This window comes from Mobula hypostoma, chromosome 6 (genome assembly GCF_963921235.1).
Source record: "Mobula hypostoma chromosome 6, sMobHyp1.1, whole genome shotgun sequence".
Lineage (NCBI taxonomy): Eukaryota > Metazoa > Chordata > Chondrichthyes > Myliobatiformes > Myliobatidae > Mobula > Mobula hypostoma.
Window position 1 is genome coordinate 20235101 of NC_086102.1, and position 26421 is coordinate 20261521.

General features: G+C 38.7%; 1 protein-coding gene across 10 annotated transcripts in view; it reads right to left on the reverse strand.

The window, feature by feature from the left end:
• Positions 1 to 324: 324 nt before the first annotated feature.
• Positions 325 to 26421, reverse strand: part of LOC134347850 (adapter SH3BGRL-like) — a 45272-nt gene continuing 19175 nt past the window's right edge. The window contains exons 2-12 of one of the 10 annotated variants that reach the window (XM_063050346.1): positions 23310 to 23495; positions 22553 to 22633; positions 17197 to 17256; positions 14008 to 14091; positions 12009 to 12098; positions 7078 to 7113; positions 4924 to 4953; positions 4639 to 4665; positions 3902 to 3931; positions 3330 to 3395; positions 325 to 1855 (exon numbers count right to left, since the gene is read on the reverse strand). In XM_063050346.1, coding sequence (XP_062906416.1) covers positions 3375 to 3395; positions 3902 to 3931; positions 4639 to 4665; positions 4924 to 4953; positions 7078 to 7113; positions 12009 to 12098; positions 14008 to 14091; positions 17197 to 17256; positions 22553 to 22633; positions 23310 to 23495 — 645 coding nt within the window. In that variant the 3' untranslated portion in view covers positions 325 to 1855; positions 3330 to 3374. The remainder of the gene's footprint in view (positions 1856 to 3329; positions 3396 to 3901; positions 3932 to 4638; positions 4666 to 4923; positions 4954 to 7077; positions 7114 to 12008; positions 12099 to 14007; positions 14092 to 17196; positions 17257 to 22552; positions 22634 to 23309; positions 23496 to 26421) is intronic. The other 9 variants (XM_063050349.1, XM_063050348.1, XM_063050345.1 and 6 more) reach the window with 9 other exon arrangements.

Below are 26421 nucleotides of genomic sequence, written 5' to 3' on the forward strand. Positions count from 1 at the left end.
TTAAGAAATCCTCCAGGATGCATCTAATTAAGTCTGCCCCATCTGAACCACTTGCACTAAGTTGGTCCCAGTTTATATTAGGGAAGTTGAAGGTGACATGATAACAGCCCTATTGTTTGTACAACTTCCCTTAATCTGCCTGCATATCTGTTCCTCAATGTTCCAGTGGTTCTGTCCGTGTCCACGTGTGAGACTGTATTTCCATTAAAGATGGAAATGGAACTGTTTCTGATGAGCAAAGGAGCCACTGTTTAGCGGCATCTTAACTCAGCTTTTGTCTCACATTCTACAATTGAATGATATACCAATTTCTAATAACCGTGCAGTTTTTATTGGCATCCCAAATTAATTAATGCTCTAAACTTGATCAAACTCTTGGTTATGAATCAGAGAGACTATATTTAATTCTTAGTTATCTCACATTTTAACTAAATATTATTCAAACAGCATAATGCTGTTCAAGTTCAAGATCAAGTTTGTTCTTTTTTTCCCGGGACATTTGTCATTGTGAAAAATATCACAGAAACATTGCCCAAATGCAAAAGGAAGAGAAATCTGAAATAAAAAGCAGAAAAAGCTGGAGATATGCCAGGCAAGGAGGGAACCTGAAGCATTAATAAACTTTCAGAGATCTGGAATATTAGCTTTCTCCCCGACTTCCAGTGAGACTTACAGAAAGATGTTGTTTCCTGCTTGGCATTGCTGCCTGCCGTGGCTCTAGCAGTGCCCTTAATAGGTTAATCCCATGTCACTCAGTTAGCTGCTCCCACATGGGGGACTTCACATATTGTATAAGCAGTATTAGCAATAAAATTCAGTTGAATATCCTGCATGCTTGCCCTCCTGGTGTGCTCTGCACTCTCCCTCAATATTGAATGCAACAGGGTTAAACAAATAAATCAACCAATCTATCTGCTTCAATTGTTAGGTGTAGTATTGGGCAAAGACCTATGAGGCACATATTATTAAAATTTGCCTGCCAATATTCATATCAGTAGTCATGTGTCTGGAGGAGAACTGTTGCTAATTAACTGTGCATTTTAGTTTTACATAACCTAACAATTTTAAAATTGCTTTGTAATGTGAAGAATACATACTTTGCTGCAGGAAGTTTTGAGTATTTTACTTACTTGAAATAGACCTCAACATGAAATTGGAAAAGGTGTTGCTGTAAGAATTGAGAATGGAGAACTAATTTCGGGCTGCATACCTCAAGATAGAAACAAATCTGCTACGTAGAACTGGAATCAACATGCACGGTCAGATTTGGGGATGAATGTAAATTATGTTGTGCAAAATTAAAATAAATCATGACAGACAATTTTATATAAAAAAAATTCATTGCATCATTTATCAGTAATTACTCTCCAACATTCACAGCAACTGATTTCAGTGAAAGGAACACCGGCAGATAAAAAGAGGGGAAAATAGGCAACTCGGCAAAATTAAGATGATGCAAAATTTTGCAATAATTGGCAGTATTTTTTTTTGAGGAAAGCTTTGATTTAAGGCTCTAATTGGCATTTCCAAGGAAGAAATTTCCAGAAACAGAAGCAGAGCTTAACCATGCCTTAGAAAATCGGACTGCTTGCATTAACTTCCAAAAACTTAGTTTTGCATCTAAAAAGTCCACTGAATCTAAATCATCTACAAAACGGAGGGGCTAGTTTGGTTGAGGCTCAGCGTTTGCAAAAGGGAGTGGAGGTTCGAAAGCTATGCCTCTGTTGAAATTCATGCGTTGAAATGAAGAGCTTTTTTGGGCAGCGCCAATGTTTTTCTGAGATTACCATGGGTGGTCCAATGTTCCTGGTTCAAGTTCCTACACTTGTTGCTGTTCTGCAAGAGCTTCGGCTTCCTAAAAATGAGAAACAATGAAAATAGTTGTTTAATTAAACACAACACCACTCAAGTGCAGAAATCAATATTGCTGTTTTCTGAAACCAATTCCCTCTACATCCGTTCAAATCTTTTAGTGAATTCTCCTAGCAAAATTGAGATGCAAATCTTAGAGTTGAGAGCATCTGACCAAACTTACTTTTTTTTTGGATTGCTCTACACAAGTATCCAATATGATCAACTTAATATTTGAGCCTATGCTGGAAGGAAAAGGAGGAACATTGTCCAAATGGATATCGTACTCCAAGACAATTTATTATTTTGGTATCATCACATTTACTACAAGTGTAATACATTCTACACAGTCTTGAATTCTGAATTAATGTATCAAGTATGCAAAGCATTTCATGAGATTTTACACTTCACACAAAAAGCTCAAAATATTACATCCCCAGTGTATCACAACTTAAAACTGAGATTAAATGCAGAAACAATATTACACAGTAAAGTAAAATCTGCAAATCCCTTAAGATAATAAATAATGGATTGAAAATTAACCTGAAAGGCAAGAGTCATTAGCCACAAATCAGTAGTCATTGCTTCAATATCATTAGGCTAATGGGGTTGATGCAAACCAATGTTTACAAAATGCTTTACCTGGAGTCTATTACATTGAAGTCTTGGAAAGGAAAAGTACAATGCTCTTTGCAAAGAGTTGCAGTAAATTCTGAGCTACAGATGTTATATGATATGCAAGTGTAACACTATAAAAGCTCCAACTTCAATGCTTTAAAAATTAGATACTTCAAATGTCAAAATCATATGAGGAACACAGCCAAACATGTGCACGCATTAGTTCCCAACACATACTTCGAGCGGAGCTAATCTTGTCATATGATGCAATCTACTGCAAATAGTTCAGCCAAGTTCCTCCAAGAGGACCACAATCTTGTGTCCCTGAATGACCCAGAGAACTATGTTGCTGGGGTCAGGGCTTTATGCTTTGGCTCTTGGTCAGGTCATCCTTACCAAACAAGTCAAAGGATAGAGGCCAGACTAAGAGTGGTTCACTGGTCCTCCAGGTTTGGGGTTCAGCTCAGGGCTAACAACACTGACTGATAAAACAAGATTGTTCCAGAAACAGCAATGAGGGATCCTTTGACATCTGAGTGGCCAAGGATGTAGGGATGTAGATGTAAGACCTTCATTGCTGCCTGAACACAAGCAGGCATAACAGGCAGCAAGTTCATCCACAATACAGTTTTCAAATGCATTTGGACTTCTTGAAATGCAGAATGTTTCAGAGATTAGTCAACTGCAAAGCACAAAATACATATTCAGATGGCTAGTTACATTAGAGTTAGAGATACATTACTCACTGAAGCTAATTAGGTTTCAGGCCCAATATCAGCATCCTGAACAGGCATGTTAACTGTTTTGCATTTTTTTAAAAAATCAGAATATTTGATTTAGGCAGTCATGTTTCGCGTTACCTTAAACCCTTGCAGAGGAAATCATACAAAAGCAAAAACATTGTTTTAAGATTCATCCGCTTCATCCTAATCAAGAAATAACAAAATAAACGACTACATTAAATTTCCTGGAACATAAATACCAGTAACCAAAAGAAAATATGGTCACCAACACCATTCATGTCATTCTCACTTAGGATGTATGGCAAAAATTATACAATATTCTTTAAGTTAAATTTCAATACTTTATGATGACACTGCCATACACTTAAACATTAGTTTATACCTCAGATAAGTATTATGTGGAGATTTGTGACAAATATGATATATATGCACAGTATCTGAAATACATCTTATGGAAATGTTTGATCATGAAATTCAATAAAAAATAAATTATGAAAAAGAAAAAAATAAAATGCATTCTAAAATTCAAAGAATGCACACAGACCATTTCAGTTATTGAAATTTATACTTGTCCATTAGTCATTTAATATCCATTGTGTAAATGTGCAATCAAGTTGCATACTTAAAATGTATTTAAATACATTTTAGGTATGTTATTGCCAAGCTCAAGTTGAAAGACTCAAAACTACCTCAGTCACTGGTTCTTCATCTTCCTCCTCCTGAAACGTATGGAGGGAGGGGAGGGGGAAAAATGAGCGAGACACAGAAAAAAAAAAGAGGAAAAACAACTTAAAATCACACCAGAAAATACTCCATAAAATAATCATGGAATAATTCAATACAACAATAATGAAGGGGGAGTGGTGGATGAAATTATACTGAAAAGAAAGCTACCAATCTTGGAAATTGAAAATATTCTTATGCAAAACTGTGTGATATTTTGAACAGATATAGGAATTTTGTCCACCAAGGTCTGTTGTAATATTATTCATCTCAAGGGTCAAAGCCCAGCAGTGCTCTTTGTGGAGAATACACTATAGGTCTGCTTGGAACAAAACAAAAATGCAACCCAAACTTGACTAGACCAGAGCAGGTCTGAATCTTAACAGCCAATTTTTCCCTCAAATCCAACCAAGAGACATTTCACTATGACATTACAGAAGACTTTCACACCTAAGAGCTGAGCACTAGTCTGAACTAGGCTAAAACACACAATTTATTTGTAACTTGAAAGAGCCACTTAAATTCTGGATACAACTCCAAAAATTTAAACCATATTATATGCCAATAATTTTATCTGGAATTAGACTATCCGGATTCAAACAAAACCAGATTACATGTGAAATACTGAAATGTAAACAACAATGATTAATGAGATGGCAAGAAAGATTAATGAGATGATAAGATGAGAATACAAATCATCTACCTCAGTTACAGGCTGCTCTTCTTCATTCTAAAGGAGAAATTAAAATGGAATAAATATCTGATTAAATAGAAATCAATAAGGTTAGATGTTTTAGTTAGCTATGATGGCGAGGGTGAAAAAAAATGAGGAATGTGATGTGTCTAAATCTAATAGGAACTCCAAACCATTTGCACAATGAACTCAAATTCAAGATGAGGGCATGCTTGAAAACAAAAATTGTTAACATGAGGATGTGTTAATTTTTAATGTAATGGTGTCTTGGCACTCCAAATCTATTGGTCGAACCTCTGAAACTGGTTCCTCTTCTTCCTTGTCCTAGTAAAATTAACAGAATCAAGTTAGAGACAAAACCAGGAACAATCAAGTATGCAACTGCACAAGAGTTCTATCACACACAACAACTTTGTCTATGGCCAATACCTAATTGGTTTACTTTTTTGCTACCTTAATGGATTTTCTAAGTTAGCATATATCCAGATAAAATAGTCAATTACTCAAGATATTAAATTTTAAGGTGGACTTCATGAATAATGGTGAGTGTGGTGGAATGGGGGAAAGAGTGAAGAGAGAACAGAGAAGACACTATGGTCATTCAGGTGCACGGAGTAGAGAACTTTGTAATCTAGGTCAAGAAAACAAGCTGCTGGAGGAAGTCTACAGGTCAGGTAGCATCAGTGGAGACAAAGGGATGACCGATATTTCAGGGTGCAGCTCCACCTCAGTACTGAGTGTAAGGGGAGACAATATAAAAAGGTGAGGAAGGTTCCACTATGCACAATCTTATTAAGTAAATTAGAGTTGAAGAAAAAAGCTCTCCCAAATTTCCCTCCCAGCGAATGGTTTGTATTGAAATTACTTCCCTATTACATTTCCTTTAACCAGCTCAATTATTGCAAACATGAAATTAGCTCAATGTTAACAGACTATTGGGCCAAACCTGTGTGACCAGCTGTTCCATCTCATCTGATCATAAAATCATGGAGAAATGTCTGAGGCAGTGAAAAGAAATGGGAGATGCACTCATGTAGGTGAGCACATACTAAGTTGCATCAAATTTTAAGAGCATCATTGCTATTTCCATTGTTTACTATTGGTCACAAGCATATACTGTTTAAATGCCAATATTCCTTATAAGACCTTGTTTAGGTATTTCCTATCGTGAACTGGTCAAACTACAGAATTCAGTAGAGAGAGAAAAAAAATAAGCAGAAAATGGTGGGATGCTGAGAGATCAAGAGATTCATATTCCCCCTATCTACACTAGGGGACATGTTAAAAAAAAATCTCCACAAAATACAAAAGCTGGGATACAAACACAAAATTGCATATAAATAGTTAGGCTCCAACTACAGTACTATTGGGTGTCCCAGTCATTGGATTACAGATTGAGAAAGGTATGAAAACATGCAAGTAGAGCAGAGATCTTGTCCAAATCTGGAAATTTAAAATGCAAGTAAACTGAACTTTTCTTTTGGAAGGTGACCACCAGGGGATTAAACAATATGTTTTACAAGGTTTTGATAAAATACCCATTTCCTATTGCAGTTAAATTAATAGTTAGGAAGCACAGATTTAAGATAATTAAAAGTAAAAAGAGTGTAGAGGATACCAACTCCTTCCCACCCACACAGTATCCTGAATTATTACATAAGATTACAGAACAGTGTACAACCTACATACTTCCACTTCGCGTAAGTGATATTATTTCAGGATGAGTGAAAATTTCCAACAGATCAGGAAGATCAAAGCATCAGGTGGAGATTTCCCCTCAACCCACCTCCCATAAATCCAGACTCCTTGGCCATAATTCTGTCCTCGTTTCTGACCAGTCATGAAGTGAATTTCCCATCCACCCACCTCCCATAAATCCAGACTCCTTGGCCACAATTCTGTCCTCGTTTCTGACCAGTCATGAAGTGAATTTCCCATCCACCCACCTCCCATAAATCCAGACTCCTAGGCCACAATTCTGTCCTCGTTTCTGACCAGTCATGAGGTGACTCACAACAGTATTCACTCCTATAATATCCTCACCATCTCATTTCTCTACTGATAATCTAACCTATTTGTTTGTAATGTCCTGCACCTTTCATCTTTCTTATCATTAATCTGCTCACTTTGCCCAACAACAAAATCTTCGCTCTTTCAGACAAGGTTTTGACTCTCCAAACCCCTTTAGCCATTTCCTTATCCTTTGGTCCTCTAATCATCGCAGTCTGCACTTCCCATCTCTCTATTCTTGTTTGTTTGCTTGGGACTTCAATACACACCCTCAGTCTTTCTGATCCCACCACCCTTAAAGGCTAACTTTACAGTCATCTTTCCGAAGAGTCCCAGTACTACCTCCTTTTTACTCTCTCTCCAAACCACTGGAAAGTGTTCTACACACGCATGCTGCTATTGCACAAGTACTATAGCACATGCTTTATAGATCAGTACCTCTTTTTCCACCAATTCGCCTTCAGGAGTCGACTCCTTAGTGAAGGAAATTGGAAAGGATAAAATGGAAGGCATTAATTTTTAATGCAATATCATTAATGGCCTTTTTGCCAGAATGTATCTAAGTAAATGATTAGTTCAAAGATGAAAACTCAAGATTAACACAAGGATAATGGAAACAGTGTTACTCATGATGAAAATGGTGGAGAGTTCATCTAAATTTTGTCAAAGTAACAGAATGTAAAAATACTGTTTTAAAAAAATGACATAGCAAACAAATCTCAATATCACAAGCACCTATATACAGCCCACTGCAAATGACGACTTAAACACTGACTTCAGCGACTGTGATTGAAAGTATTAAAACACAGAACATTCCTTGGCTGGAGTTCAAGCCAAGCATCAAACAGGGGTAAATCAGGTGCTTGAGGAGTATAAGAAGTGCAAGAAAATACTTAAGAAAGAAATCAGGAGGGCAAAAAGAAGACATGAGGTTACCTTGGCAGTCAAAGTGAAGGATAATCCAAAGAGCTTTTACAAGTATATTAAGAGCAAAAGGATTGTGAGGGATAAAGATCAGAGCAGTCGGCTTTGTGCGGAACCAGAGGAAATGGAGGAGATCTTAAATAGGTTTTTTGCGTCTGTATTTACTAAGGAAGCTGGCATGAAATCTATGAAATTGAGGGAATCAAGTAGTGAGACCATGGAAACTGTACAGATTGAAAAGGAGGAGGTGCTTGCTGTCTTGAGGAAAATTAAAGTGGATAAATCCCCCGGACCTGACAGAGTGTTCCCTCGGACCTTGAAGGAGACTAGTGTTGAAATTGTGGGGGCCCTGGCAGAAATATTTAAAATGTCGCTGTCTACGGGTGAAGTGCCGGAGGATTGGAGAGTGGCTCATGTTGTTCCGTTGTTTAAAAAAGGTTCGAAAAGTAATCCGGGAAATTCTAGGCCGGTGAGTTTAACGTCAGTAGTAGGTAAGTTATTGGAGGGAGTACTAAGAGACAGAATCTACAAGCATTTGGATAGACAGGGGCTTATTAGGGCAAGTCAACATGGCTTTGTGCGTGGTAGGTCATGTTTGACCAATCTGTTGGAGTTTTTCGAGGAGGTTACCAGGAAAGTGGATGAAGGGAAGGCAGTGGATATTGTCTACATGGACTTCAGTAAGGCCTTTGACAAGGTCCCGCATGGGAGGTTAGTTAGGAAAATTCAGTCGCTAGGTATACATGGAGAGGTGGTAAATTGGATTAGACATTGGCTCGATGGAAGAAGCCAGAGAGTGGTGGTAGAGAATTGCTTCTCTAAGTGGAGGCCTGTGACTAGTGGTGTGCCACAGGGATCAGTGCTGGGTCCATTGTTATTTGTAATCTATATCAATGATCTGGATGATAATGTGGTAAATTGGATCAGCAAGTTTGCTGATGATACAAAGATTGGAGGTGTAGTAGACAGTGAGGAAGGTTTTCAGAGCCTGCAGAGGGACTTGGACCAGCTGGAAAAATGGCAAATGGAGTTTAATACTGACAAGTGTGAGGTATTGCACGTTGGAAGGACAAACCAATGTAGAACATACAGGGTTAATGGTAAGGCACTGAGGAGTGCAGTGGAACAGAGGGATCTGGGAATACAGATACAAAATTCCCTAAAAGTGTCATCACAGGTAGATAGGGTCGTAAAGAGAGCTTTTGGTACATTGGCCTTTATTAATCAAAGTATTGAGTATAAGAGCTGGAATGTTATGATGAGGTTGTAAAAGGCATTGGTGAGGCCGAATCTGGAGTATTGTGTTCAGTTTTGGTCAACAAATTACAGGAAGGATATAAGTAAGGTTGAAAGAGTGCAGAGAAGGTTTACAAGGATGTTGCCGGGACTTGAGAAACTCAGTTACAGAGAAAGGTTGAATAGGTTAGGACTTTATTCCCTGGAGCGTAGAAGAATGAGGGGAGATTTGATAGAGGTATATAAAATTATGATGGGTATAGATAGAGTAAATGCAAGCAGGCTTTTTCCACTGAGGCATGGGGAGAAAAAAACCAGAGGACATGGGTTAAGGGTGAGGGGGGAGAAGTTTAAAGGGAACATTAGGGGGGGCTTCTTCACACAGAGAGTGGTGGGAGTATGGAATGAGCTGCCAGATGAGGTGGTAAATGCGGGTTCTTTTTGAACATTTAAGAATAAATTGGACAGATACACGGATGGGAGGTGTATGGAGGGATATGGTCCGTGTGCAGGTCAGTGGGACTAGGCAGAAAATGGTTCGGCACAGCCAAGAAGGGCCAAAGGGCCTGTTTCTGTGCTGTAGTTTCTATGGTTCTATCAAGTACCCATTAACAACACTTCCATTATTCTTACTACATCCCAGTAAACGTGTCTGCAGATAAATGAATTTCAGTGTGGAAATGCAACAATCAAGGCTTATTTGGGAGATAAGGTTGAATAAACATCTTCAGAGTGAACAAGACAAACGATAGTAACATACGAACAGTACCTGGCCATTAGTCCCACAAGCCTATTGAAATGGCTGATTTGTTACATAAATCTGCATTTCCCCCATTCCCTTTTCCATCTATCATTTGCCAAGAGAAGCAAATCTCGGAAAGGTTCAAAAACTACCAACCTCAAACACTTTACTGAGAAGTTCCAAGCTTCTACCTCCATATGTGCCTAGAACTGATTCTGTTCCCCAAAATCCTCAACTTCAACCAGTTGAAAACGCCTCAGGTGAAGCAGCCCAAGTCTACATGCAGAAACAGTCTGACACTGTTCATAATGTTGAGGCTTTGTAAGTCACTGGTGAGGCCTTGAAGCAAACAAGTCACTTAAAGCATTGAGAGCAGTTTTGGGCCCCTTATTCAAGAAAAATGTGCTGACATTGGAGAGAGCTCATGAAAATAATTCCAGGATTTAAAGGCTCATCATAAGAAGAGCGTTTATAACTCTGGGCCTCTTCTCAATGGAATTCAGAAGAATGAGGGGTGACCTCACTGAAATCGATCCAATGTTGAAAAGCCTCAATAGAGTAAATACGGAGAAGATGTTTCCTATGGTGGAGGAGTCTAACACCAGAGGACACAGCCTCAGAATGGAGGGGTGTCCTTTTAGAACAGAGAAGAGGAATTTCTTTAGCCAGAGAATGGTGTGGTGAATTTATGGAATTCAAACACTCGTCATACAATAACCCTTTCATTCCAAGAATCATTCTCCCGAACCTCCTCTGAAACCTCTCCAAAGTCTCCAAGATAAAGTGCCCAAAATTGCTCAAAAAACTCCAAGTATGACCACTGCTTTATAAAGCCTTAGCATTACATCTTTCCTTTTATATTCTAGTCCTTTCAAAATGAATGTTAACATTTGTTTGTTTCCTCGTCATCAATTCAACCTGCAAGTTAACCTTTAGGGCAGGGTTCCGAACCTGGAGTCCATGGATCCCTCTGATAATGGTAGGGGTCCATGGCATAAAAAGGTTGGGAACACCTGCTTCAGGGAATACTGCAAGGATTCCCAAGTCCCCTTGTACCTTTGATTTTTAAAATTTTCTTCTTGTTTAGAAAATAACTTATGCACTTTTACCAAAGTGCATGATCGTACAGTTCCCAAAACTATATTCCATCTACCACTTATTTGCCTGTTCTCCTAGTTTGTCTAAGTCCTACTGCAGCCTTGTTGCCTCCTCACGACTACCTGCCCCTCCGCCTTTCTTCATATCGTTGGCAAACTTGGCCACAAAGCCATCAATTCCATCACCCAAATCACTGACATAAAGCTTAAAAAGAATTGGCCCCAATACCTACCACTGCGGAACACCACTAGTCACCCAGAGCCAAATAGAAAAGGCTCCCTTTGTTCCCACTTATCTTGTTAAGTAGCCTCATGTCTGACAAAGTACACAACATTCACGAATTCTCCTTCGTCTATCCTGCCTGTTATTTCCTCAAAGATTTCCAATAGATTTGTCAAGCATGATTTTCCCCTCAGGGAAACCGTGCTGATTACAGCCTATTTTATCATGTGCCTCCAAGTACCCTGAGACCTCACCCTTAACAATTGACTTCAATATCTTCCCAACCACTGAGGTCAGACTAACTGGCCTATAATTTCCTATACTGTATTACGTACATCTAGGAGTTATGTACCATGATTACTGGAAATGCAGTTCTGTACAGATATTAGCTAGGGCTCCCAAGACTTTTGCACAGTACTGTAGTAATTTTATGTATTGCTGTGTACTGCTGCTGCAAAAACTAAACAAATTTCATGACATATGAGTGATGATAAACTCGTTCCTGTAGGTCTCTGCTGTGGACTCAGTGTGGGAAGGGGGTAGAGAAAGGAGAATCATGGTTGGGAGAAAAGGACAAGAGAGAAGCAGCAGAGAGACATTCCATAATGATCAATAAACCAATTGTTTGGAATCAAATGACCTTGCCTGGTGTCTCAGGGCTGGGTGCGTCTGCACCTGCATCATTCTCCCCCCACCTCACCCCGGCTCTCCTTCTCTGCCACCTGTCCCACACCCTTCCCATGGTGCTCCATCCTCACCATTCCTAACATCCTTTGCTCCTGCCACAATTATAAACTTGCTCTCCACTCCACATTGGCAAATACAGTCTGGGGTACCCTAGCTAAATATGTATGGACTTAAGACTTTTGCATAGTACTGTATTGTTACTTTGAGATGAGCTATCTCCAAAACTGAGGAAAGAATATTCCAAAATGTTGGAATACCCTATCCTCACTTTCTTCACCTAAACTAGTGTTCGGTGTCCTAATTCAATTAGCTCATTAGCTGCAATGAAGGTTATAAAGTTGAATGGGAGTTATTAAAAGAATGCTAGGCATATGTCGATTCTTGATCATTGCCAAATTAAATTTGTCGAGTTAATAATTAAAACTGAAGTGGCTAAGGCACAAGAAAAAGAAAGATTTACAGGTTTGAGAGATTCTCCTACATGGTCTTCTGGCTCAACCATTTGCTGAGCAGACTCCTCGTCCTTTGCAGTTTCACTCTCAATGTTTTCCTGCAGAGCAATAACAACATTTGAAGGAAAACAAAACACATTTTTTTTTTTAAAAAACATCCACTGATTCTAGAGGTTCTGACAAAAGGTGGAAGATTACAGATGCTGTAAATTCAGAACTGAGCAAACACTTGTTAGCATCGGTGCAGAGCAGGCATCGGCAGTGTGACTCAGTAGAACTGAAATGATGATCAATGGGCTGAACAAAAGGAGGAATTTAATACGTGAACATGCATAAATACAAAACATAGCAAAAATGAGATTAGCACAAACTTGTTTCTTCCCTTTAATTAAGGAAGGAGGAAAAACCTGAGCCTTTTGTCTGCTATAAATTTTACTGCTTCTTTCGATAAACTATCACATTGCTTGAAATTTTCAGGGATATGAAGCGGAAGTATCGAGTTCTCTAGTATAATTGTTTGGTCTCCCTTAGGAGACATGTTCCACTTTTATAAAAGATTAAATACTCCCTGAGTTTATATTTTGTAGTAATCAGATTTAAAGATGTTATCAGTTCAGTTGTGAGTTTTAATTTAAAATCCTAACTGATGCAATGCCATTGTCAGATTATGAAACATACATAAATCAAGGTAAAAAATTTATAAGCAACACACATAAAAGTTGCTGGTGAACACAGCAGGCCAGGCAGCATCTCTAGGAAGAGGTACAGTCGACGTTTCGGGCTGAGACCCTTAGTCACGACTAACTGAAAGAAGAGCTGGTAAGAGATTTGAAGGGGGGAGGGGGCGATCCGAAATGATAGGAGAAGACAGGAGGGGGAGGGATGGAGCCAAGAGCTGGACAGGTGTTTGGCAAAAGGGATATGAGAGGATCATGGGACAGGAGGCCTAGGGAGAAAGAAAGGGGGGGGCCCATTGGATGGGCAAGGGGTATAGTGAGAGGGACAGAGGGAGAAAAAGGAGAGAGAGAAAAAGAATGTGTGTGTATATAAGTAACGGATGGGGTACGAGGGGGAGGTGGGGCATTAGCGGAAGTTTGAGAAGTCAATGTTCATGCCATCAGGTTGGAGGCTACCCAGACGGCTTCCCTCTGAACATTGACTTCTCAAACTTCCGCTAATGCCCCACCTCCCCTCGTACCCCATCCGTTACTTATATACACACACATTCTTTTCCTCTCTCCTTTTTCTCCCTCTGTCCCTCTCACTATACCCCTTGCCCATCCAATGGGCCCCCCCCTTTCTTTCGCCCTAGGCCTCCTGTCCCATGATCCTCTCATATCCCTTTTGCCAAACATCTGTCCAGCTCTTGGCTCCATCCCTCCCCCTCCTGCCTTCTCCTATCATTTCGTATCGCCCCCTCCCCCCTTCAAATCTCTTACTAGCTCTTCTTTCAGTTAGTCGTGACGAAGGGTCTCAGCCCGAAACGTCGACTATACCTCTTCCTAGAGATGATGCCTGGCCTGCTGCGTTCACCAGCAACTTTTATGTGTGTTGCTTCAAATTCCAGCATCTGCAGATTTCCTCCTGTTTGCGTAGAAAATTTATAATGTAGCAGCTGAAGGTACAAGCCTTTGCAACTCACTTCAAAGAGCTGAAAATAAAGTTCTGCCCAAAAATTATCTGATGGTGCTGATTTTAAAAGTCAAAATACTCTACAAAATTTGAAACACCATATAATATGCTTCTCCTACATTAATATTTGCGGGCCAATGTTTATATGGCATTTATAAATATAGAATTGTATGACAAACTTATTCATTATTACTCCAAGCTTTTTTTCTCCAGATTAATTGCGTTAAAAATATTGCTCGTCTGCTAGACAGTTATTCATATTAAGGATTTAACTCACAATCTTATAATTTCCATCTGGTAGAAAATGAAAGTTTTACACACAAAACACATGCAACATATACACACGCAGAGCAATATAAGCAAATACATAATTACATTTATATCTGTTGACCGCTCAAAGTGATTATGCAACATTTCATTATTTTCTCCGAGCTGATCTTCGGTGGTTCTATGCAAGGGCTGCTCATTGGCACACCAAAAAGAGAAATGGAAGTGAGGAAAGAGGTGTGCCATGCAAATATGTTGTAAACAATAATGTTATTGAAAGACTATTTGTTAATCAAACCAAAATTAATTATACATTGCAATTTGTCCTCACTCTCTTTAAAAAAAATGCCTGAAATTAGAATTAGATTTTAACCAGGTTCCACTGACAAATCTACCTTTCTTGTAGCATGATTTATTTAAAATTCATTTCCTTTGAGATTTGAAGACACAGATCCTTCTCTAGTATCCAGTCAGCTATTTAATAAAAATAAGACCCAAAGATTTAGAAGTCTTTCCAACACAAACAGATTATTTGGCCCAAAGTGCCATTGGTATTTCTCCTCTGAGCAATAAATGCAACTCTATAGAATAGTGCAAAGGGAGGGGGCAGGGTGTCTACGATATTTCTATCATTCATTCTATGGGGTTGTTTCGTGGAGGTCTAGGAGGAGTAAGAATTTCAGGTTGTATACCGTATACATTCTCTGATATTAAAATGAATCTTTAAACTTTTGTTCCATTAGCACCCAAGGGTTCTGGTGTGAGCTCCAGTCACAGCTTTGGTTCAGAGTTTCACAGCCTGATTTTATTTTCATGCTCTCTGCCCTAGTTTTTCTTAATAGTCATTCGGATTGTATATTATCTATTTCAGTGCTACCCATTCTTTCATAATATTAAGTTACCTCTGTCAAATCTCCAGGATAAAACAAAAAAGATTTCGGCTCACAATGCTCCATCTCCTCCCATTCCTTATGCTACTTATCTTGTGGGTACTTTGTTTAGAGTCAAAGAAGTATCAACAATGGAGGTAATTTAGCCCATCATCATGTTAATGAGCTTGCCAGCTAATTATACCCAAAGTCATGAATATTCAAGATAAATGCAGGTCTTCAAATCTCAAATTGAACAATTCAAAATGTCTGGCGGGGGGGGGGGGGAAGGAGAAGAACTTTGCTTCTCCAAGGAAGCCAGCTGCTGCATTCTCTCTTGGCCTCCTGTCCCGTGATCCTCTCGTATCCCTTTTGCCAATCAACTGTCCAGCACTTGGCTCCAACCCTCCCCCTCCTGTCTTCTCCTATCATTTCAGATCTCCCCCTCCCCTCTCAAATCTCTTACTAGCTCTTCTTTCAGTTAGTCCTGACGAAGGGTATCGGCCCGAAACGTCGACTGTACCTCTTCCTAGAGATGCTGCCTGGCCTGCTGCGTTAACCAGCAATTTTCACGTGTTGCTTGAAATTCCAGCATCTGCAGATTTCCTCGTGTTTGCTGCATTCTCTCCACATTAATGAAATTCCTAACCCTTCCTATTACACCGATAACACACTTCCTGCACAACAAAACTTCCAGAATGGCACACAACTGGTTGAAACCCAGTTACTTAAAATGTTTTGCATTATCTCCTTTATATTACAATTTACAGCAGCCCTGGCCTGGACAAAGATTTGATTTGTATTTTCAGCAATCGTACTAATGGGCCAGGGGTGGAGATGGGTCTCCACTAAAGGAGCTGCAAAGCTCGCCTTCCCTCCGCTAGACTGTAGGTCACCCTTGGGCAAGGTGTAGCACCGGCTTAGCAACAACCTCCGCTTCCCCCAGATCAGGGTCACATGAAGCCATGGGAACAGGTGGTGGAAGGCTGTATGAGCATCTGGTGCATATCACAAGTCCTGGTTATGTGACCACTGATGCCAGAGAGACTATATCTGAAGAGTATTGATAATGGCAGCCATAAAAACAATCATGGAAAGACCACGATCACCCACGTCGCATGACACAGTACATAACAAACAAACTAATGGGTCACAACTTCCTAGTATGGACTCATCTGCAATTATCACCCAGTGCAATCCCACACTCACACTTACTGTGAGATGGAGGGACAATTTGCTAATTTAAAACACCCCAGATTCCAGTTGTGAGGCCAGATTAGAAGTGCATCTAACAGCATACTCCAGAAACCACCTCGATCTGAAACAAGCCTGAGGGGCTATGATAGTTGGCGTAGCTCACTCAGTTAAATAATTTCATTTTTAAAGCTTTAAGTTGTTTATACTTCAATCAAATAATAATTGAAATCACTTAACACAAAAAAAAACTTCCCCTTTCCTTTCATTTCTTGCCTCAGACCTCTATTGATCAGGCTACCAACCCTACTCCAGTTCTAACTTGTTTCAGGATCCAAGAATCATTTTCTCAGTGCTAATGCTGAGGGTCTCAGGATTAAGGCAAGCCACTGGCTCCATGGGGAAGCCAGCATTAGAAAAAGGAAAATGAAAGTACATTTTCCAATAAATCTGAGCGATCCATATTTGACCACACTTACACTGAAGTGCAAGGTTGACACATCGTGTGCAGTCCCCTGCAAAGATTGGCATTTTCAAACTCCTAGTTCTGCACCCCATTTAGTTTGCCAACCATGTCAGTTATAGTTTCCCATTCTTCTTCCCAAGCACATCACTAGCCAATCCCCAGAAGCTTCTATGATTCTGCTCAATTCACCAGTTAACCTAAAACCACAAAGCATGTGACTTACATCACCAATAACTGAAGTTGGAAGGGAAAATAAATGGAGAGTTGGGAAACCATCAGATGAAACATCCAAATAAATCTCTGCATTTAATCCTACCACAATTCTAACTTGAAAAGACCACATTCAAAGCAAAACTGAGATTCAAAAAAAAAACATCTGGTAGCTTGTGCTCTTTCGTGAAAGAAACTGTACAATGGATTACAACACCATTGCAATTAATACTACAGCTTCAAGAATGACCATGGTGAGAATACTCTGTTTGCAAAATCCGGAAACTGTAGGTCTGCAAAACGGCGCCAGATGTATGAATGCACAGTTCTAACACCACAAGTGCATATCAAAGCATCAATTTTTGGTGGGTTAATGTCAAAGTTATGATCCATGCAATAATTATTTGCCAACCAAGCAGAGTGCTGCTCTGAAATAGAACTCTAAACAGTGATGCGTAGTGCATGCATCAAAGCACTCACAGTACATCAACAGCTGGATAAGCATTAATTCAAACGCAAGACCAATTACAAATTTAAAGAAATTCGAATTTTAATTACAAGGATTGTTTTATTTTCTGGAACTTCACCGTTCTGGATGATTGCAGCCTGATGTGCTTCCTGGACCAGAGAAAAAGCAAGCACAAGAAATCCAGGGTTAAACAAATTACTAATCAGAAGAATAAGACAAATGTGTACTTTCAAACCCATGAAATATTAAAACTGAAACTTTAAGTTATTGCGAGTGTTGTTCTTCAGTCATTGAAAGCTTTAGCCTTTTAGTATAAGCAAATTTCAGAAAACCAAATTTTAAGTTGCTACTCAAGCTTTCAATAAGAGTCCTTATATATTAAAAGAAACATTAAAGTCCACATAAGAAATACTCATGCAATCTATAACAGGACCAGATATCCCAATCCCATCGGTAAACTGCAGCCTTGTTCAAAATAAAGTGGACACTGCTTAATTGGGCTATCAGTTAATTGGGGCAGACGCTTATTTGGGACAACTCTTAAAGAACAAAAAGAACAAAAGCCATTCAAGAAAACAGCCGGGACTCCTATTTGGGACACTACACCACTTAATTTGGTCAGGAGACTGTTGCCAAACAGGTTCTAACTAGTGTCAGGCAATGTGAAATTGCGTGGCTGTTAAGTACTACACTGTGCTTAGAATGAAGTTTTTGAATCGTATCAGCTGCGTTTAAAAAGCAGTGATTTTTGTCACTGATCGTTGACGAGAAATAAGCAGAAAGATAATTCAGAACTGTTTTGCCCACTGCAGTTTTAAGCATTCAGGCCTGGAGATGGCAGAAACTGCCAGAAGTGAAAATGGAACGATTTCACCACTTCAGGTTAAGAACTACTAAAACTTTTAAAGGTATCAACAATCCCTTTGAATGTTACAATGAAAAAGACTTGGTGGATGCAATCGCCAATAGCATTGTATGAAGGCAGTTCATTATCTACACTAGGTGTCTGCACTAATTTTATTTACAGCAAAATCAAAAGAACACTACTGCGTACACTGGATGAATTCCTGTCGATAAATATCAGGAACTAATACAGTTTTATTGTACTGTAGTAACATTGGTATTTCTTGAGTTAATTACAGATGTTCTTCCATTAAATTTTATATCCTTAAAAATTGACTAAAGAATAGATAAGGAGAAAATTGTGCAAGGTAGAGATAAAGCAAAAATTTGAACCCTGGGTTTTGGCTCAAATGCAGATCAGAATAAAAAAAATTGCAAAATGATTAATTCCTGCGACTGACAGGTGAACAATGCTGAGGAACCCTTAACTCAGCACCTAGTGGCTGTGGGTCCACTGTGAATATAACTTAGCTGACCACCTCACTCACAGACCTTACAAATGTTAAAAAGTGGGGGGAAAAAAAAGAGCAGTGCAGGAAAGCATTCCCTTCTGAAGTGGGGTTTGGGCTGGAGAAAGCTCCATCCAAATGTGCTGCTTCTGAGGAGGTGATAATTCACAATGATATTGGACCAAATGTAATAGGCTGTTTAATCCATTGCTCACATTCCACGTAAAAGCACTACATAGGAGTGGGGTGGAGAATGTGGAAGGAAAAATACTTTCAAAACTAAAATTCCAAAAGAAAGCCACATGCTTTAATAAAACAAAAAAGCTATATTAGAGTTATAATTCCTACAACTATAAAAAGTTAGCCATTTAATTTCAGTACTGCCTGTCACTCTTGTCAGTCTATTCCAGATTAGTAGACAAACAACAGATGTTTGCCCTTTCTCTTTTCACCTGTTCATCTGTTCTATCCCATCCCATGGGTCAACTTTCATTTATCATGGCATGGAAAATTAATTCTCCAGCTGCAGGGGATTAAAAAAAACACTAATGGTGTTCATTACTCTCAACAATAAGTTTAAACACATCAGTCTGGAGCTTGCACAAGGTCTTTACACAGGGATCATCTAAACCAGTTTGTGGAAATAATTGCATTTGAAGCTGTATAATCTTATGCAGTGCAAGAGATTATAGAACTTCAAATGCAATCAGGTTTCTAGAAACTTTATAGCTAGTTTATGAAATGTTACATTCGACTGGATTCTTCTCAACAACATGGACACATCAGTCAGATGAAATTACTTAACATAAATAAATGAAAAAAAAGTACCTGGAAAATTCAACAGATTCTTATGGATGCAGTGATACCAACAAGCGCGCTCAAAAATAGTCAGTAATTACTGAGAATCCACAGTTATCACTTTCATATTTTCCTCCAATTGATTCAGCTATTTAAAAATCAAATCATATTCTGCATTGTCATTACTTTTCTTTTGTACTACCTCAATGTATTTGTTTGGAATGATTTGTCTGGGTCAAGTAAAAAGCCTTTTCACTGTATTGTGGTTCATGTGAAAAAATAAACTGCAAATAAAAATTTTATGAAAAGCCCATTTTCAGCTACCCTAATTAATTCACTAATTTCTCTTAAAAACATGAGATTCTAAAGCAATTACACTCTCAAGTTCAAGTTTTATCTCATCTGACTGTACATACAACCAAAAAAAAATATTGCTCCAGACCACAGTGCACCCACAAAACACGCACACAGCACACAAAACAAAGTACTACCACAAATAAGTTAATAAAATTTCAAAATGCATGTAGTGCACAGCACATGTAAACAGTACAGTAAGCAGCTCACAGTCCTAGTGGCGAGACCTCACTGGTGGCAGGGTATTCATTCGTCTCCCAGCCTGAGGGAAGAAGCTGTTACCCAGTCTGGCAATCCTGGTCCCAATGCTCATGTACTTTCTCGTTGATGGCAGTGGTCAGAGATTGTAGGATGGGTGTCGAATTGTAGCTTGTAGTGATCTAGAATGCTGTCCTATTGTGTTGGTTCTTGTTAATGTATACATTAAAAACTAAAGCTGAAGGACTGGACCAACTTCAATTCCTGTTATTTCCTTGCCTATTAACACTGACCTTCTCCATGTCCAATTTCAGCCTCAAACTTCCACACAAAATAGCCATTGTCCATCACAGATATAGAAAATTCCAACCACTTTGGTTGCAAATGACTAATCCCTCACCCCAGAGTACACCCTCTCCATCTAGGCTCTCGGAGAAAATTGCCTGTTACGACCTAATCCATCAAATTTCACATAACTCAATAAAGGTCACACCTCATTCTGAATTTCACAGAGTGTAGGTCAATCTTAAATCATTACTACCTCATTTGAGGCAAAATCCAAAAAAGGTTTGAGCAAGAATTTGAACTCAGGAAAAAAAATCAATACAATAGGACAGCATCCTAGATCACACAATAGGATTAATGCTTTTGCCTTGACCACCAAAACTTTAAACTTTTTGCTTTAAATCTGAGTCATTATTCTGAATGAACAGACGACCAAGCTTAATCCAGTGAGTGCAAACTTTTAAATGGTTATTGCTCATTAACCAACAATTTGTCATCACTACTAAAATCGGTTTATAACTTTACAACAAATTATATTTCTAATTTTATGGCCTGTCTTAATGGGCAAAAAAATCCTAACACTCTATTTCAAATTCTTTCTTTTCATGTACTGCAGGTTTGATAAACCCAACTCTGGCACAAAATTTCTTGAGACAATTGTCACCACAACTAAGGTCAAATACTGCTGACCCCGAGGTTCCAACTGCCTATCCCAAATCCTGACATTCACATCGTCATTTTTGTATAGTCAATTTCAGATGCTCTGAAAGATCCAACTAGAATTCCTTCCCCTTTCCTACCGACACTAACCCTTGACAAATTCACTTTCATACTCATTCTGGGGAAAATCCCTTCTACTTTACAACCATCTCATCCTTTTCATTGTTAGCGTGCATACAATCTGCTGCCATGATTATGTCACAAATTCCTCCTGTTTAACGTAAAACAGAGCAAATCCCATTTCCAGCTGAAAACCTGGAAAACTATATTGCACCATTTCCATCCTTTTCTGCACCGTACATTCACAGAACAGTTTTTTTGAATGACCATCACGTCTTCGATGCAAGAACCATAGCTTGTTATGTATTTATTATTTCAGTAACATTTATATTGCTTGATTAAGCATTCCTATACAGGTTATATGTATAATACACGGATTGCATACATCACACTGTCACATGATATGTGCCCGCTTCACTTGAAGTAAACCCATAGATGGACTCACATTTTGAACTCCCCCGTTTTCCTTCGAATTAGTTTAATGTTTTGACGTTAAAAAATATAAAACATAGCAAATTTACAGAGAGCTGCTGCAAACAGTAGTACAACTTTAAACAGATAACGTGCTACAACGAAGTTGATAAGGATACATTTTAGCCAGAATATTGAAGACTGTGATATTTGCTGTGCTCCTCAACACCTTAGCAGCCCCTTGCTCTCACTCTCCCTTTGACTTAAAATTTATAACAATATTGTGTGTCATCTATCATCCAAATAAAAAGTGAACCCAGTTGCTGGGGTATTAACAGAAATGGCATCCAACAGCCTGGAACACTTGCAAGTCCAGTTTCTCAAAGCCCAGAATGTGTTGAATCACTGGAGTTTTACCTTAGCATACTAAGTGGATTGACCTCATACCTGTAAAACCTAAAAGGCTCAAGTTAGAAACGTGAAGTATTCATGAGTGGAGGAAGCATCTCTATGCTTAGGAAATGTGGACAACCCAGTCCATACAGAAGCTTACTTTGAACCGCGTCCCTATTATTAGCTTCAGCATCCACCTCCCACTGCAACAGTACCTTGACTGTAATATTTGTAGCCTACAAAGATACAACACAGCAACTGACTAGACACCATCACAAGGAGGAAACAATTTCTTGAGAACATCATATCGAGAGACTCACAAATATGTTATTAATTTGAAATTTCTCCCTGACAAAAGTTAGAATCTCCAATGCAAGACTATAGGAGGAATCATGCAAAATGCACAAATCACTGTAATGGCCCAAAATGAACAGGACCATCAATAACTTTGCCAATCTTTTTCTATATCGAACACAGAAAGCAGGATAGCATCCAGTTACTGTAGTTCAAAAGTTTGATTGCATGTAAAAATATTCAGAACAACTCAAGCCAACAGAAGATGTTAACCTTACTTTTTTCACCCTTTAGATACATTTTCCAAACTTTCACATCAAAGAGTTATCAGAATGCTCAGAACAGATTTACCATCCAATCCTTTGAACTGGTAGAAATTCAAATTTCATTTCAATCCATTTAGTTATAAGCACGTGTACTCTAAACCATTATTTCCCCAAAACTAGAGTGTTTTAAAATCATTGTGATTTTTTTAAAAACAGGTAAATTTGTCTCTTGAAAGGCTTTCTCAACGGCAAATGATCTCCCCCCCTCCCCATATTCACTTAAAATACAAATAGATGAAAACACAGGGATATACCTTTGAACCAGGTGGTGGTGTCAGGCCAAGAAATGCGTAAACTCCATTATCCTCTTTGGCATTGAAAAAAGCATCGAAATCCTACAACGGCAAGAACAATAACATAATCAAATTAGTGTACAATAAGCTAGCTTTTAATTAACACTGCAAACAGCAAAATAGACACCATTACAGTGAGATTACATTTACATGGTACTGAAGTTGTTAAAATTGCATAGGTATAAAAGATTTAAGAAAATTTGTTTACTTTTCTGCTTTAGGTTAATATCAATTGCAAAAGGGCCAAGATGAAACTGTTTTATGGATGAATCACATTTGTAAAATGCCTTGATGTGATTACTTAAATTTTAATGCTATAGCTGGCAAAAGAAGCAGAGTTCAATTACTCAAGACTTATTCCACACAGACACAAGTGGCCCATGCAAGCTTGATTTCAAATTTTAAAAGAAATTTGTGTAGGTACATGGATGGTAGGGGTATGGAGGGCTATGGTCTGGGTACAGGTCAATGGGAGTAGACAGTTTAAATGGTTCGGCACAAACTAAATGGACCAAAGGACCTGTTCTTTGCTGTACTGTTATATGACGATGACTCCATAACCTTTTGGCCCACCAATTCTACTCTGACCAACTACCTACTTACAGGAAACTCATTTTATTCTCCTCCCAGATGCTCAAGTCACAATGCAACCTGTGAATGATTCACATACATCAACTTATAAGTAGAGGGGGGTGGAAATATTTTTTAAAAATCTTACCCCACAATACAGCTCATCATTAAATATCTGTGGCGGAAGAGGAATACCGTTCTGAGGGCGCTTTTCCCCGGGAACATTTTCCCGCATCCACTTTCGGTTGTCCTCATTTGCTGCTATATCCATTTCTTTGAAGTCTATTTTATTGGCTTCTAAGAAGCCGAGAACATCCTGTTGTTTCTTCTTGATCTGTGAATGAGGAGATGGGAACATGATACAGGGTTAAATGACTAGCCATGATCTTGCTGAATGGTGGAGCAGGTCCATTAAGGATCAATCAACTGAATCACCTCCTCATGCTCGTCTTCTGTTTCAAATCTTAATGCCCAATTTTACAATCTGTTGCAATCCCACAATGTTTCTTCGAAGTTATGTTCACCAAAACTACGCATCACAGAAAAGTCACCTGTGAAAGTCCCACAGCATAAATCTAGTCTGGAATAAAATGCCTCTGTCATTTGGAGAAACCAAAAGTTGGAGGAACTCAGCGGGTAAGGCAGTATCTGTGGAGGGAAACGTTCAGTTGTCATTTCAGGCCAACAGCCTTCATCTAGACAGAAAGATAGGAGAAAAATGCCAGTATCAAGAGGAGAGGGCAAGGGAAGGTGTGAAACAAGAGCTGGCAAGCACGATGTGGATCTAGGTAGGGAGAGACAGGCAGATGGAGGGTTTGGGGGAAGAGTGCAAACAGCAACAGAGATTGGGTGGTGCCAGATGGAGTTAAAGGACTGCAGAGAATATAACCTTGATCAGATGCAGAGATTTAGGTTTTGAAATGATCAATTATCTTGGCAAGGATCAGGAAGTGTAATCAAATTGCATGACACTCAATAAAGGACAAATAGTAAAACTTAGAAAAGACAAACATAATTAAATATTGAATTCAGAACAGACAGTAATAAGAATTTCAAAAGTTCTGAACAGAAATATAAATTTACATGATGCTCCAAAGTCTCAAAATCAGATTTCAAATAAAAATCCAATTAAATGAAATAACAACAGGAATTCTGCAGATGCTGGAAATTCAAGCAACACACATAAAAGTTGCTGGTGAACGCAGCAGGCCAGGCCTGACGAAGCGTCTCGTCCTGAAACGTCGACTGTACCGCTTCCTAGAGATGCTGCCTGGCCTGCTGCGTTCACCAGCAACTTTTATGTGTGTTAAATGAAATAACAGACACCCATTGCTTCTTACTGAGTGCTTGCTGTGAGAAAATATATTGGAATAGGAATTATTACTTCCTGTTTGTTAAAAGCTAATAATCAATGATAAAAAAGCTATTAAACAAAACCATTACCAAGACTAATTTCCTCTACGTGTGGAAATAGTGTGTTACTTACACAGTCATTATCTGAGAGGGTTTGTGGTACTTTGGAGGCTAAATTGTGTCCACATGTACACAAGCCCACTTATTTGTTCTGAGTGGATGTGAACAGGATTTTCAAAATTGATTTGGAAACTCTACAGCATAATTTCTTTCATGGAAATTACCGTCAGCTATTTCAATTGTTAAGGAATCAATGAACAGGCTTTTGATTGCTTGGAAACAAAATTAAATCTCTTATATTGGCTTGCCTTGATTATATTTAAATCCACAGATCAGAAGCTAATTTCTAGTCCCGTAGCAATGTTTTAAGTGAAATAACACAACAGGTGCTTCTTGTTGCATTTACCAATATTTGCATGAATTACTGAGACTCAGTTACCTGTTTTAGTGCCAAAAGCCAAGTAAAGACCATAAACCAATAATCCCAACTGTAACACTACCAAAAATATTGATCAAGTACTCATTGATTTTAAATGCTGTTTGTTTTACCTTACTAAAATACTTCCCGCATTTGCCTGAGTTAAATAACTTGTGGTTTACAGTAGGAAGGGCCACCAGCAAATATCATTGGGAGTAGTAAAGTACTGTAATCTCTCTAATCCCATGGCAAATAGTTTACATACAATACTCAATAGTGTCAGCAGGTTTGTGGTGCTGTAAAAGGGAAAAAGATACACCAAGAAACAGATTCTCTTGAAGGCAATGACTCTCAGCAGCACTGTCTGATACAAAGTATTATTGCCATCTTTTATATTATTGAACCAATGCATACTGCATCTATTAAGATTGAACTAGACCAAAACCCAAGCTTGAATCTATTGACAGAATTTCTATCATGCTAGGTAACCAGCTTGTTATCATAATTAACAAATTTACATCATTATTAAACTATTGGGGGAAACTGGAGGGTCCTTATTCCTCAGGGGGGAAACAAATCAACATCATCTTCCCAAATTCCTCAAAGCAGTCATCAGACAAAACAGCCACTTCACAGTTTCATTCAAAAACTAAGAGAGATTCCCAGAACAAAAATTAACAGTGGATCACCAAGAAAAAAAAAATCAACTGGCACTTTAAAGGACTAAAGATTAAGCAACTGATTCCTAGCTTTCATTAAATCGCAGGGAGAGGAAAAAAATGTATGCTTCAGAAATCAAGTCACCTTTGGTCAGTAAAGCGTCCCATCCCTAAAATATTCATAAATATTCCAATTTGCTTTGAGGAAATGACAGGTCATTTACAGTCTACAGACATGAAGTCAATGTAAAAATAGAAATCTATTTTAATTTCCTCCCAAGGCATAGCAGCCATATCCCTGACAGGCAAACCCAAGATAACCCATCTCCCTGTCGAGATGGAAGAGGAGTGCTGAAGAATCTGACAAGGAACACGGCTGTCTCTCCACCCATACTGCCTCTCAGAGAAACACGAGCTACTCTATGAGGCGACTGAACATTCCAGACCACCAGCCTGTATGTCAAATGACGTAATTGACTACAGCAGATATACAATATCATATCAATAGCAAAGAGCTGAAGTAATCTACGTTGTTATCCCCATTTGCACTTTCTTGGTAATATCAACCACAATCACAATTTGTGTGGAACTTAATTGCAAAGTTCTGCATTATGGATTTGTTTTATTTACAAGAATTGAGTTTTAACAAATTAGTTTCATTAAAATTAAAGAGTCATGATCAATTTTTCAAACAATAGACACACCTTAGTAAAACTGCCACACCAAACTCTTTCCACTAGTGTCAGCTTTAGCACACAATTCTCAAAATT